Source organism: Buteo buteo, chromosome 14 (assembly GCF_964188355.1).
Source record: "Buteo buteo chromosome 14, bButBut1.hap1.1, whole genome shotgun sequence".
NCBI lineage: Eukaryota > Metazoa > Chordata > Aves > Accipitriformes > Accipitridae > Buteo > Buteo buteo.
Window position 1 is genome coordinate 21,977,891 of NC_134184.1, and position 15,466 is coordinate 21,993,356.

The following is a 15,466-nucleotide window of genomic DNA, read 5'->3' on the forward strand; positions in this document are numbered from 1 at the left end:
GCTTGAATCAGTCATTGAACCCAAGCGCAGGACAAAGTCATTAATGGAACAATAATTCTCAGGTGTTTTGACAAGGCATTCTATAAATGGTAATTAACATCTGCACCGCAGTTCCTGTCAGGGAGGTGAAGCAGTGGAAATGTTAAGTGAACTAAATCTAGCAACTGGAATTCTCCATTTACTTCTCATATTTTGGTAAATCGCCTTTTTTTTTTTTTTTTTTTTTTTGTCTTTTTTTGTTTTTTAATGCAAGAAGAAAAATATGTGATGTCATTCAGGTTGTTAATCTGAGTTACTTCCTAGTTTTTTCAATTCTGCAACAAGTTCAGTAACCACAAAGCTGCTCATACTGCCCGTTATTTTCAGAAGCTTGCATGTGATAAGCCTATAATGTACCTCATTAAATATGTGTCCAAAATTATATTATGCATTGATTTTTATTTTTTTCTTTTTATTTTTATTACAAGATGGAAAATAACATCAGTAAATTCAAATATATGAGATTACTGTTTACTTTTATGGCTCAAACTGGAGCAAAAGAAAAAGGTCCAGTGAACTGCCAAGTATTCACAACTGTCATGTTATAGGAATTGTCAGATTCTTATATGATTGGGCAAGGAATATAAGTTTCTAAAGTTTTTAGCCACTTTGTATAAAAATGAAATGGATTCTAAGGAGGTAAGCAGGTCTTAAATCTTGTCTTTTGGTCTGATACAAAACCAATGGTTGAAGGAAAGCAAAACAACAGTTTTTCTTGGTATGCTTCTGCTCAAAAATTGCTTTACACATGAGCCAAATTTCCCAAACTTCCAATGATTTTTTTTGATAAGTTGAGAAACCAAGCTGTGTACAATCATAAAGGAGAATGGAAAGAGCCTGTTACATGTGTAAGTGTTCATGATCTGTGCTCATAGTAACAATTCTTCCTTCAGCATTTTTCTCAATCCATTTTAATCCATTTAGAAATCAATATTCGTTAATATTTGTTTGCTTAAAAAAGGTCAGGCACCTGGAGATGCCATCCAGGATATTCCTCTACATGTGTTAGTGGAGACCCACCATATGTGCACTTTGTGCACTAATTTCAGACAATCTTTTTAGTGTGTACTTAGATTTGGATGCAACATAAAGTGGCCTACTTTCTAGCTTCTCTTACATGAATAAATATAATACAGTAAAAAACAAGTGTAAGAGGTTTGGAAGGCTTAGTTTGCTAAGATTTTTCATTAAATAGAAAGAAGACAAAAGAAACTTTTCAACCTCCATTAAATGTGGATTCACTATTCATGTGAAATATGGTTTGATTTCCTTTTTAGAATCACAGAGATTTTTTTTGTCAGTCCTCCAGGTAAGATTTGAAAGCCTGGAAGTATCGCTATTGCCAAGGATTACAATAGGACTGTGTGACTAACCAAAATTATTTGGAAAATAGTGTGTACAGACATTGCTTCCATATTAATTTTCAGTATATTGAATCTAATGACTAAATGCAGCACAGATTAATTTTCAAGTATAGTTTAATAAAATGTATTTTGACTCAGGAACATTTGTTTAATGGGAGTTTTACTGTAAACTTTATAAGCTCATTAAGAGGCTTATGGATATCTCTTCTGAAAAAATGATGTAAATGAACATAGTTTTAAAAGAAAATGAAGGGACTGTAGCATGGGTGTAACTCAGACATAATGAAGGAAAGCACTTTCTAGTATTCTCTGTGTAAAATGCCTGCAGTTCTGTCAACTCAACTGGCACTGAACTGAATTTTACAAAATTAACTAAATGAGATGCTGTTATACAAGCAGAATTAGGAAATGGTTCTTTCATCTCTGGATTAGTTTAATGGCATCTCTGACATCTGTGTCCTGTGAAATTTATCAAGCATACATTTTTGTGTAGAATGGAAGACAAAATCAACAATGTAATCAAGCTTACTAAGCACCTAATTTAAGCACTTTCTTCTGTTACTTACTTCAGTTATTCAGATTCATGTAGCTCAAGTTAGGGGAACGAGTTCCCAGATTTAGGTCCTAATTCTGCAAAGAGAAATATACTTCAAAAGGTTTTTTCAAGTCAGTTAAACTGCTTATTTACATAATAGCACTTACACATAAGACATCTGCCACAAATTTGCAACGAATTCAGTTTAACCTAAATTTGATTTTGGTCTGAATTGTACTGAAGGAAAATAGGAAAACACAAAAGTGACAAGAAACATACATTAGTAATAGGGCGTCATAAAAAAGATGCATTAAAACTTAAATTTAATGTTTGTTTAGATAGCTGTAATTAACCCAATTACAGAATGAATTCCATATTTCTGTGCAAAAACAGTCTTAATTGTATTTCTTAATTAAAATTGTGTTTTCAAACACCATACTATATGTCTGCATTTTCATTTTGCTCTTAGATGAATTGCTGTCTAGAGTATAAGATTTGTAGCTTTTTGGTGTTGTATTTTTATTTTTTTTCATTTTTCATTTATCCCTTAAAGTAGGCAATTGATTTTTCCTCTTTTTTATTCAATAATCATGGGAAAATTGTTTACTTTGGCACTTGCCGCTGTACAGAGGTTAATCTAGTGCTAAGAAAATAATACTTAGGAAATAAGGCACAATGTTTAAAAACACAACTAAGTGATAGAATTTGAAATGAAGCTACGCTGATTCTTCCTGGTGGCAGCTTTACATTATAAATTTGCTAAAGGTCCCAAAGTTAATAACATGGAACTGTTTTTCCCAAGATTAAAACCCAGACTTGTTACTTTTGGAAAGAAACACACTGACAACCCCAGCCAGGAGTGCCTCATAAAACTGTGGTTTGTTTGATTTGAGAAAAAGTAAAACTTATAGGAATACAGAAGTATGCTGAAATCTGGGACTAGATTCCTGGAAGTCTGGAAAGGTTGTAGGACAGTGAAGTAAGTTGTATGCTTATGGTAAAATAACCTTTTCCATAGAAGTTAGTTTTAAGGAAGAATGCTACTATTTGTGATTAAATAAAATAACTCTTCCTGTGGTCCCTATGCTGGTTTCCTCTTTACACGTTTCTGAAGTGGATAAGAGCAGTAAAGTTATGTTTTGGAAACTCTGTAGTTCTCCAGTCTTTTTCATCAAGTTCTGTTGGACGCTCAGCTTATTGCTATTTCTAGAACTTGCTTCAAAGAACAAAGTTTTATGCAACTTTAAAACCTATGGTATCCTTTTAAAGAAAAAGTTACATTTTATTGAAATACAATACCTCCTATAAAAAAAAAATCTTTCAATACAATAAAGAAACCTGTCTTCTTAACCTATCAAGTATATATTAAACTAAAGGCCCAATATTATTATTAGTGATATTTCAAGATTATAGGAAAATTGGCAATACTTGGGGCTTACAAGAGAACTGGAGATATTTGGGGAGAATTACTGAATGACTCATCAAAGAAGATTAATATCAACTAACAAAACTACTGAAATTTAATAGATGGTTTGGGTTTCATTAACCCTATGTATGGGATGAGAATATCCTGGAGATAAGTACAGTAAATAAAACCATATACGTCTCTGTTTAAATACAAAGTTTTTCCCTAATTTAAAACTCAAATAGATTTGTGGTGCAGTCAATAACTTAAAAAGATACCTTTCTTAATCTGGCCCATAAACCTAATAATTTTCACTTTTTCACAGTTTTATGTTTTCCAGGCTTTTAATTGTATGATCTGTCCTACTTTCAAGACTCCAGGAAACCTCAACAATCACAGTCTCCTCTCTTATAAATAACAGCATTTCAGGGTCTGCCACCTATTTCAAAGTGTGGAGAACTAGAATCATTTTGAAGTTTTAATTTTCTGAAAGATAACTTGACTATAGTAGGCTCCCTCCAGTGAGTCTCCTCCAGGCTTCACAGAATCTTCCTTCCTGAGTATGCTTGAGAGGCACTGCCATTTGGGTATTTTGGATAGTGTAGTTGTCTGCTGGTTTATTCACTAGCTGCTGGAACCATTTTGCTTATAGTAGAAAAACTTTATTGAAGTGCATTTTCAAGAGATCAGAGTGAATTAAACTAACATCTTCTGGAACGACAACAAAGATCTAGACTCATCACATCCATTTTAAATAAATAGAGTTAGAAGTAATTTCCATCTATGAATTCCCTTTTAAGCAGTGGACAGATACTCACACCTCCAGAAAGTGAGTCAGGTCTTCAGAGAGCTGAATCACTTTGTGCAAATGATTCTCTCTCCATTGATAACAGAAGGAGGTTAGGATGACTGCATACCCAACTTCAGCACAGCATTTACGTTGCTCGTTTTGTGAGTGATTACATTCACTTCAATGGGCATCACTCTATTCATTCCATTCTGTTGTTAAATGAAGATAAAGGACTTGGATAGATAGAATATATATATAAAAAATACGTATAAGAGTAAAAGTATAGAAAATATGTGATATATATACAAATAAATCACTATATATATATATATAAAATTGTCCAGATAGCACAGTTCATCATATGTAAGTATATGATACTGAATTGTGCTTTTATTCAGTTATGGATTAGTAAAGCCAATATCCTTACTTCGATAAAATCACAAGATATCATGCCTGCCCTCAAGGCATGATCTGTATTTATCACAAGTCAGAAGATCAGGCGTTTACTGTAAGTTAGAGAGCAATCAGGAAAAACAACACTTTAATTTAGGCTTCTTTTAAAAATCATAAAAATCAGATGGAATTCAAGTTGACTGGTTTTATTTTTTCTGCTGTACGTGAATTAATGGTGAGGCATATAGCAGCTGCATAAAAAGTTTACAAAACTGTACAGTGTTGAAATAAATATTGTTCAGCTCTGTTTCACAGCATTCTGCCAGTTTTTTTCATTTTGAATATTACCTTTTTTCACGTTGAATCCTACCTTTTCTTACACACAATTTGTCGAAATTACTCACCAAAATTTGATTTTATGATAAATAGTTGACAGAATCTTCCAAATTGAGACTTAAGTTGTTTTTGACAGACAGCAGGTTCATGTTTGGGGCATATTAATAGATCAGAAAATATGACTCTGTCAAAAGTGGTGCTGTCTCAGCAGGTTGCCTGTAAATCAATTCAACAAAATATTTTGATCAAGTACCATAAATATTTAGGTGTGAGAGAAAAAGATAGTAAATGATTGTGACCATGGGATGCTTTATAAATATTTCATTATCATCATCCATCATCACCTTTTGGGAATAAAGACTTTTTTAGGCAGCAAAATTAAGAGCTACATAACGAAAAAAGATCAATGCTGAAAATGAGTATTATTCCAAATACTTGAACACTGACTGTGCTTTGGTCTCATTAAGTGATCCAATCAAATTTGGAAGGTTCATTTGAATCCTCTGTGGCATTTTGATTTGTTAGATAGTCCTGCTAAAATTAAATGTATGGCAGGAAAAAAATGCTAATTTTGAGGAAATAAGATTAGATGAGATAGCATTCTTCATAGGAGTAGCTTCAGCAGATGAGAAGATGGATGAGTTCCATGCCATACTGAAGATGGGTGCAAATTTATAAAGATATGCTGTCTGCTCTTTTTGTGCCATATAGTCTGACTAAATAACAATATCCTTTCAGGGAGAGAATCTGCTGTTCTGGCTGCCCATGTATTACTGTATTTGGACTATCTCCATTTGCAAATGTTGACTTTTCATCTGTGACCAAAGAATGAAATCTGTATGAGAGATGTGTAAAACATTTAATCTTTATTTATTTGTTAACAAAAGGGGTTTTTGCCAAATCCTGTTTGCACTTTTCTCCTGCTCTCCCTGGAAGGTGACTGTCTGCATCCACAATGTGACACTTAAGCTGAGAATACAAATTGCAGTCGTTTGTGGGGGTTTGTTTGTTTGTTTGTTTGTTTGTTTTTAATGGCAGAATGCATTAAACCAGAATAACAATCCCAGATATTATTCTGTACCTTCTCTATTTCTAAGGGGTACACTACAATTGGCTACATTTGTCAGTGCAAGTTTATACAGAACACAGTTTTATGTTAGTATTTGCTGATACATAGATTTTTAAGACCAGAAAGAACTACTGGATTATCTAGTGAACCTACTTTTTTAACTACCAGGTATAAAGTTTCACGCAGTTAAAGTTTGGGAAAAACAAAACAAAACAAAACAAAGGGTGGCATAGAGATCTGAACATAGGCAATGTGCAATCCCGGATAAGTAACAGAGCTGGATTTTTATGAATCACCCAGGTGTGAGCTGTTCAGTGGGAACTCTGCACCACTCTGGGCCATGACTCCTTTGGAAGGCCTCGTGTGGCTTCTTCCTACCTAGATAGCATGGACCATGCCCATGTGATTTCTGAGTGTTGTAACTTGCCTGCAAAATGGTCACAAGTCTAACATTAGTCAATTCATCTATCTATTCACAAAGACTAGGCAGCACTAAACAAACTTGACCCCTAGTGTCTCACAAGTTCAGCAGAGACATAAGGTGTATTCAGTAGAGATTAGGAAGTGGGCTGCTTGCTATCTTCTGTGGACAACTGAGGGCTAGAATTTGGTTAAATCTCTGCGGCTTTTCAAGCAACCAAGAAGAACTACCCCTGGGCTATAAAAATGTATTTCTTACTCTGAGATGTTGCTAAGAGTTAAGTCCCAAATAAATTCACTATTAAATAATTTATATTATAAAAACCTCAGAACTAACCCAGAAATGTAATAACATATAGCTGAACTATTTTCAAGGGTGTGTTTAGACAGCAGGGGCAGAGAGATGTAAATGTGGCCTGCCTATAGACTGAATTTTCCATTTCCAATCAAGCTGGTTTGGAAGACTTCATGGGATTATTAACAACTCTAAACTACTAAACTCTGCCCAAATTCCTTATATGCTTTCTCTAAGTGTATTTGCTTAGGCATAGCAACATGCAAACTTAGTCTTGTGGCACTGGCTCTGCATCTAGCTGGACAGTAGATAAAGTAGCCTATTTGTTCCCGTCTGCAGAAACAGGCCACAAAATTCATTCCAAGGAATATGTAGGTAAGCAGGTCTAGGAAACCAAAGGCTTTTTTCTCAAAAGCATTATAAAATGAATTCCATTTCTTGGAAAGCATCAACTCTTGGAAGGTGTCTTGCCTTGGAAAATGCAGGGAACTAAAATTTTGTCTAGGCTGCCAATGCTTCAAAGGGTTGACTCTATGGTACCTGACTACTTCCTGAACGTGTACACATGGAGGTGCATAGAGGTTTATATGCATGTATGTCAATGCAAAAAAAATGGAAATAGGCACATAAAGTTAGGCTAGATAAAAATGACTTACTGACAACAGAGCCGTTACTGATGGAGGTGTAACCTGTAAATTGTAATGTTATTAAATTTCTGGGAAGGATACCAGAAAATAAGAAATAAAATGTAACAACATAAGTAACAATCCCTTTCCTGTAGATTTTGTAGTGGAGCAGCTATAGGTGAAAGGAACTCGAGACAAGAAATACAGAATACTTTCTATAAGTGATCATGGTGTTAACAGCTACCTTTTCTACAGTAGATTAGTAATTTCAGCATTCCCTAGGTGTGTAAGAAGTCCCCTTCTCTACAGGATTGCAGAACTGTTTCACATTTCTCAGAAGAGCTCTTGTTACCAAGATCGAGGTTGATTCTTGTACATCTATAGGAGAGAGGGACCAGAATCTATCAGGAAGAAAAGGGAACTGGAGATGAGCCTTCCAGAAATGTTCTAACCACAAGTGGCCTCTGCACAATGTTTAAAACAAAAGGCAGGTGCCCTTTCTGTAATCAGCCTATGGGGATAAACTGGAGGGGAAAAAACCCAGCCTACTGGACTGCTATATTGTTTAAAGCTACAACCCTTTGGCATGTGTTAGTTGTACTCTTAAAATGCCAAACACATTTAGATATTCAAGATATGAAGGGAAGGGAACACTTACATTCTTAACTCTGGGAAGATTTAGACATGAAGCAATCTCAATCATCACAAGACTGAGGCAATTGTGTGTAGAAACAGAATTTCAAGTAGTTGAATAATGTTGCATTTCAAAATTTAGCTGCCTATGGAGTCAAAGAAGTCACGCATGATTTTTGTAATTATAGTTTGGATCTTAGACACCTACATTTCTGTGGAACCCATCTGGATCACTTGAGCGCTTCACAGAATTGTGTAGAAAATCTTATTTTGCCAGTTTTTCCTGTCTTTTCAGAAAATATTTTAGTTGCTACATTTCTGTATTCTGGGCAGTACCTCCCACACACCCTTACCCCACTGCTTCCTGTCCCTCCTGTTATTGTGCTAATTAAGGGATCTGACAGCTTATCTCTGCTAAGTAATGCAGATATAAGCTAACCTTACAGTATTATTTAGTTCAGTAGTGATGAAAAAGAAGCTTGGGCCAAGACAGGGAATAGGAACTAGGAGGGGTGTCTTGATCTGTACCTGAGTACAGAGGATGCAACTCCAGGAAGGGGAGGGAGAAGCAGCAGGTTACGAGGTGGTGGTGATAAGTCTACCAAAACCGGCAGCAGCAATGGTAGGAATCCAGGGACCTTGGAACAAGGTGATTTGGGGACAGAATGTGATTTTATCAGCACTGACTGTGCCAGGTGGAATGACTATGGAATAAGCCACTAAAAATATATTTTTAGTAGTCACCGAATCTTGCTGTTAATTAATAATACCAAGAAAACACACCCAGCACAGCATGTATGTGGCTTTGTGGTCTTGGATTATTTTTTTTGAAACAGACTACAAATAAAGGACAGCCTTTCTCATTTATTTGGCTGATATTTAAGAGCAAAAAAATGTCAAAAGAACCTTTTTCATTATAAACTGTTTTCCAGTTTTTATATTTAATATATACAGTAGTTGCAAAACCTCTATGAAATGTAATAATGTCATTTCAGTTCCAATATATGTGGGGAAGGCTATAAAAACATGTGGTCTCAGAAAAGGTCATTTAGTAAAGTAGCCCATGAAAGCTTAAAAAAGCTTTCTGTATTTGAGGTTAAATAGAGCTGAAAATGTTGTTGCTGTTGTTTTCTCTTCTTTTTTTTTTAAGATGCCATATGAAAAGTTAAATAAATATGATTGTCTGAAACACAACTGTGGCCATGTTCAAACCCACTATACTTAATGCTAGTGCCCTCAGGCAAAGAGTACCCATTCATTTTTTTGAGACCAAAAAGTCTCACCAAGTGGAACTTATCTTATGGTCTTGACTCTTTCAGACTTGAGGAATGAATTTTCTGGCTTTAAGCAAGAGCGTTTTAAAGAGGTAGGTTGAAAAGCAGCTGGTCAACACACCAGAAACTAGTTGCTAATTGCAGCAGTAAGTTAATCAATGAAATAGCAGTTTAGCTTCTGGGTATAATAAAAAGAGATAAAAGACCACAAAGAAATTCCAGCATTAGGGTATGACCTGCTCTTGAGTGGCGTACATTATTTTCCTTCTTACACCTGTCTGCTTTTGAGTAGGCAAGTCATGCATCTGCTTGACAGCTATTAACAGAATAAAATAACAACAAAAAAGCATTTTTGGGTAAGATCTGATATAAATATTTACAAAGACAATTTAAGGGAGTGTTTGTTATGCACTTTTGTGTTTGCTTTCAAAACATTTAACTCCAGAGACAGATGGCTTGTACAGTTTTATCAGCATTTGTGTCATTATATATTCAAGCAGCCAAGACTGATAACCAGCCTCATGTATTACAGATTGTTCAGAGAACAAATACTTTGGGAAAAAAAAAACCCCCACATATCAATAAAGTACTTCAGTGTGGAAAAACTTGATACAGAAATTTCAGTGACATTTTTATGAAGAGAAAGGAAACAAATTAATGCAATTATAAAATTAAAGCAGCACGAACAGGTTTTTAAGTGGTGTCATTGTATGTGGTAATGAAGCAACTTTAGAAAATTGGGTGAAAGCTATTGTTCAGCAGTGGTGGAGGAGAAAGATAATTACCATTAAGGCAACATTATGCTTTCTCAATACAAAGCAGCCAACTCTTCAGTGCAAGCTACCCCCAGAAGATCTCTCTCCCATCATACTGCTCATGATCATTTCACTTTATGCTACTGAATAGCAACCTGAATAATAAGAGTCTTAGAAAAGAATAAACTGTCTATACTTGAGAACATAATTACACAAAACAGAAGCTGAAAAAACCCATATTGTCAAAAGACTGTCTTTTTTTTTTTGTAGGCGAGATCCTTTTTTCCCAAATCAGTTTTTCATCTTTTTCTTGTGTCTTACAGTAGGACATTTACAGAGTCCCCTAAATCATGATCATCACCATTATTAGCAATAATATTTACAAAAACATTATGCCTGTATCTAAGGGTCTTAACTGGAGATGAGGTGTGACAGGCACCACACACATGCATATTTAGTGCTAAGTGAAACCAGCTTATTACTCATTTAAATTTTAAATAGAAAAAAATGTGTTATCTCTTGAAATGTATTTAACTAAACAGAAAAAGTTACTTCCCCCCCTCAGAACTATAGTTCTGAGGGCTCTCCTGTTAACCTTTTATTCCACTGTAGATTGGAAGCACAGAGTGCATGCACTGTATTTCTTGAAATGCGTCATTCTGTGGTGAAGGTTTTTCTTTGTGTTTTGAAAGTTTTAATCCCTGCCAAACCTTTCCTCCTTGGTCAGCAAGATAGTATTGTACTGTGAGAGTAGGCAGGTTGAAAATAGTTCTGCCACTTCATACTTTTTTCCTCTGAAAATGGGAAAAAGATAATTAAAATTAAATTTCTGTTGTCAGCAAAAAAATAAATAAATCAGCTTTTAACCTATAGATTAACCTTTGGAAATGTTAACTATATACCGTGAATACTTCCTTTACTTATTATTGCTTTTTTTTGTACTAAGTACCTGCCTCAGTTTGATTATAACTTCGTACTAGAGGATTCAAAGAAAAGCTTCATAGAAAAAAGAATCTCTGTCTACCAGAGAATTGTCACAGTTCTCATTTTAGAATCAAGGTTCTTGGTTCTCACTGAAACCTCTGCTGAGCTCCTACTTTACAGTTGCTTTTTCTTTTTTTCCTAATGGTTCTGGCTTAATTATTTCATCTTGTATTGATCTATAATGGAAAGTAGCATTGATTCTATACATTCTTCATGTTATAGTTGTCAGCAATAGGACACTTTCTTCCATGGGGAATGCAGAAGCAGCTTTTCTTATAGTTTATTATATTCTGTCACATCAACAACATACTGTATATTCTCCAGATATTCAAAAAGAGGAGCTACTCAGAGATAAGAAGATTAACTAATTACATTGTAACATGTAGAAATATACATGATTGCATTTTCTATATGAGTGTTTAAAAGCAGTAGATGATAATCTGTGGAATTTACTACCATAAATTGTTATGTGCTAGTTAAAAAAAACAAATAACTGGGAAAGAATAGCAATTTCCATAAAATTAATTGGGATAATTTCAGTATTCAGAAGAAGATCTGTTACTAAGAGTAATTTATTATATATGCTTGGAGTACAAGAGAATGAAATATTCTTTGGCATCATAACACAGAAATCTTTTTTAGAGTGTCCTCACTTATCATTTTGAGTCTCAATTATGTTATTATAAAGATACACTTTTTTTGCTGATACACCACTGACATTTTTCTTCTGATTAGTAGTGCTTTTTAAGGTGCTTCATAACTTCACTATTCATGCATGCCTGCTAATGTTCTTTCTCAAAAATCAATCTATAATTTCCTTCCTGTCACTGGGCTGTTTAATCAAGGAAATATGTCTCCTTAACTCCTTGAATGTCTATAGCACTGGCCAGTTGATTTACTCTGAAGTCAAGAAAAGGCATCTCAAAATTCTTGCTCAAAATTACAGTATAGTTAGCAAAGAATCATGACAAAGCATATCTCAGATATTGAGAAATATCTAGCAAAGACACACAAAATGATTTCTCTGCCTTTTTCCTGGCTTGCCCTTCCTCATACATCCAGTCTGATCAGATGAGCAAATTCAGCCATTTAGAAATGCGCTAAGACTGAGAGGATTTTAGTGCTGCTGAAGACATGGGTGACCTGTCTGCTTGATTGCAAGATGCCTGCAGCTGGCCAGCTGTGTCCTCAGTAGTGTGTGAAAAATGATATGGATATTTAATATGCATAGTACTTCAGCAGGCTTCATTTCTATCTCCTGTGGTCTCATATTCCTGACTTATGAAGAATTATGAGAACAGTTCTTTATCAGGTGCAAGGTTTACATAAGCCTTCTTTTTTTGTTTACCCCTTTATTTTTATGGTTGCATAGCAGCTATCTGATATGTGTTTAATGGTCAGAAGAATTACAGATTTTTATTCTCTTTCCTGTTGCAATGTTTTGAAGTGTTTCATGTTTTCATATTAAATCCAGCAAAGTTTAACTTCTCTCTTACTTGTTGGGAGTGTGCATCAGAGTTTTATCCAGTGGGTAGATGTCTAGAACTATGCACCAACCCAAGTTTGTGAAATAGTAGACATTAGAATAATCCTGCATACAGAGCATTCCTTTGGGCAAGCCAGTTTTTGGACAGTATGGATGTTTCTCAGTTTGCGGTAGGCTGGTAGTTCACCAAGGCTCTGCAGCAGTAAAGTGAGTTGAAAGCAGACGAAAATACATCCACACTGTAGGCCTTACATTAAGGCCACACACAGGCCTTACAGAAAGCAACATTAATTCTCACTCAGAATATGCAAGTGTATGTTTACTTCCTCTGACATTTTCACCTACCTAGCTCTTATTTTCTTAGTGTGACTGAAAAAGGGAGTTAAGTTTATTCATAGTAGGATCTGCAACCAATAACTCAGGGCTAATTGAACTGTATCTCCACTTTTGGAAACTATGTAGGTAGCATATGTATGGAGTATATGCCCTACAAAGCATTACTTTCTAACAGAATGAAAATGTATCTAGGATTTACCAGCACAATATTTTGTTGCAGAATCATTGTTAATTTTCTCATGAGGTATATGTATAAATTTGATGCCAAATACCACGATCTAATATTATGTTTTGTTTTTTTTCTTTCTCTCTCTTTCTTCTTTCTGTTTGTTTTTCTTCTACAGATGGGCCTCTTGGGCCACGTGGATTAGCTGAAGCTACAGAGATGTGTACTCAAGAATGCCTGGTTTTGGGTCACTCAGACAACTGTTGGATGCCTCCCAGCTTGGGCCCATACCAACAGCCAAAGTCTCCTCTCTCCACCTTTGCACCTCAGAAAGAATGGGTTAAGAAGGACAAACTAGTTAATGGACACACATTGACCAGGACCTGGAAAGAAGATAGCAACAGAAACCAGTTCAGTGACCGAAAGCAGTATGGTTCCAGTGAGGGCCATTTCAACACTGGCAACCACATGACTGACATTCCTCTGGCCAACTTGAAGTCTTATAAACAGGCCTCAGGAGCTGTTGAGAGTCCAAAGGAGCACCAGCTATAAGAAATGTTTACTTTGGACCAATGACTTTAGCCTACTTAGACTTGCTAATACTGTGTGTGTGTCAGAGCTTTATGTACTGGGTAGACCTCTAGAACTATGCTTCACCTAGCAGAGATACGCATATCTTTATGTTAGCACCGTGGAAAGTATGATGTCCTGCAACATGAAAGAGTGTTTCTACTAGTTGTGTGGTTTTGTTAAATAGACATGATTACAATCTGCAGAGATCTCTCCAGTTGGCAAATATCCTTTTTTTGTTTGTTTTTTGACCCTGGACTGCTGCTGTGAACAACAGAAGATGCATTTGGAGAGTGAGAGAGCGAGAAAGTTCAGTGGATTGCAATGGTTGAAAAGCATATCCAGTTAGAAAATCGTGCTTTTGTTGTCATTGATCTATGCTGGGACTGTTATACTTGAGATCATATTGCAAACAAAACAACTGAAACTGTAAACATTAAACCTATTGTGCTATTAACAATGTTAGTGGACACAAGTCGATCAGTGTTCAAATACTTGTAAATAGGAACAATTATTACTTACAATTTTTGTGTACTTATAACGTTCACTTGAAAAGATACTGTAGCATATTTCTGTGTTTCACAGTTGCTTTTTACTTTCTTTCATTTGCTTCCTGTTGTTTTGCTTTTATTTTCAGTGATGGTGTTTCTGTGTTAGTAGTCTGTCTGACACACAATGTTCCAAGGAACTCAAAACACTTGTTAAAAGTGAAAAAAGGAGTGATAGGGTGGGAGGAAAAGTTGGTTGTAGAAAGGAAAAAAAAAAAAAAAAAGATTTTTCTTTCTATGTAGTAGCAAATGATGCCAGCATTCAGGTAGAATTTCTTCTTCTTTCTTTCTTTTTCTTTTTAATATTAAGAGATGAAAGGACTTGTGTAAGGGCTTAAAAATTTAGCAATTTCTTTTTAATCTTCCATTGTGTTTCATAAAACAAGGAAACTGCAAAACAAAATAAGAGTATTTAAATTTGTGGTGGTGGGTGAGAGGGAAAGCTGTTTGGAATCCTTGATCAAATTAGCTGCAGTCTGTCATTTAATGAGTGGTAGCTGACATTGATCTCAGCTGGAATATATGGAGGAAATTCTACAGAAGCAAAATACGATAATCATGTTTTTCCAATTGGGCAGGTGTGTGTCTATACCTAAGACAGTTTGTATTGCTGAAACAGCAGCATTTGTGTTGATCTTCATCTGCGTTAATGTTGTAGTAACACAAGTGTTTTTAGACCATAGCCACAGAATATTTAATGTGTTGTGCCTTCATGATGTAACAGAGCATTCTCCTGGTAGGCTAGTTGGGGGAACTAAAGGGTTAAATCTCTAATTATTGCTGTTTAACTGTTTGTTATCATAGTTGGTCAATGCCTGGCAGGTACCAGTATCATGTCACCTCAGTCAAACCAGCAGAGTGACTCCTAATGTTAATAAGATCTAAGTTGCACGCAAAGCAAATCCAAATCCAAACATTTTTAGATGGTTTTTGTTAAGGCATGACAGATGATTTACACAAATAAATAGCATGCAAAAAAAAAAAAGAAAAAAAAAAAGTCCTTACAGAAAAAAGCAAAAGTTACTTATGCCACAATGAAACATCAGTCTTAAAGTAACAAACTTAGCTAATCTGAAGGTGATTTTATTCTTACCAAAAACACAAGCTTTTTTTTTTCTTCTTTATTCTTTTGTATATAGCAGTTAACTTTTTTTTACTTTTTTTTTTTTTTCCCTCCACAGTATAAAAGGCATAAAAATGGGTTAGGGGTGCATTGCTTATTGCAGTACTTATGTCAGTTTGTGAGGGGTGTTTGATGACTTTGACAGAATAAATATCTAACCAGTTATCCTTGTTACTGCTTTGCCAGTTCAACGTTATTTAGTTATTCAGCTCTTGCAATAAATGTTCTGAATTCCTGATTGTGTTGTGTTAGTTCTTGGGCAGATGCCTAAGGGACTTTATTCCTGTTAATTTCTCTTTCTTTCTGTTGTTGTTGGTTG

At 35.2% G+C, this 15,466-nt stretch overlaps 1 protein-coding gene across 1 annotated transcript in view; it reads left to right on the top strand.

Annotated features, from left to right (window-relative positions):
* The window catches only part of PCDH9 (protocadherin 9), a 685,647-nt gene extending 670,781 nt beyond the window's left edge, over positions 1-14,866 (top strand). Inside the window, exon 3 of the mRNA XM_075046096.1 lies at positions 13,085-14,866. Coding sequence (XP_074902197.1) covers positions 13,085-13,458 — 374 coding nt within the window. The 3' untranslated portion in view covers positions 13,459-14,866. The remainder of the gene's footprint in view (positions 1-13,084) is intronic.
* Positions 14,867-15,466: the final 600 nt, after the last annotated feature.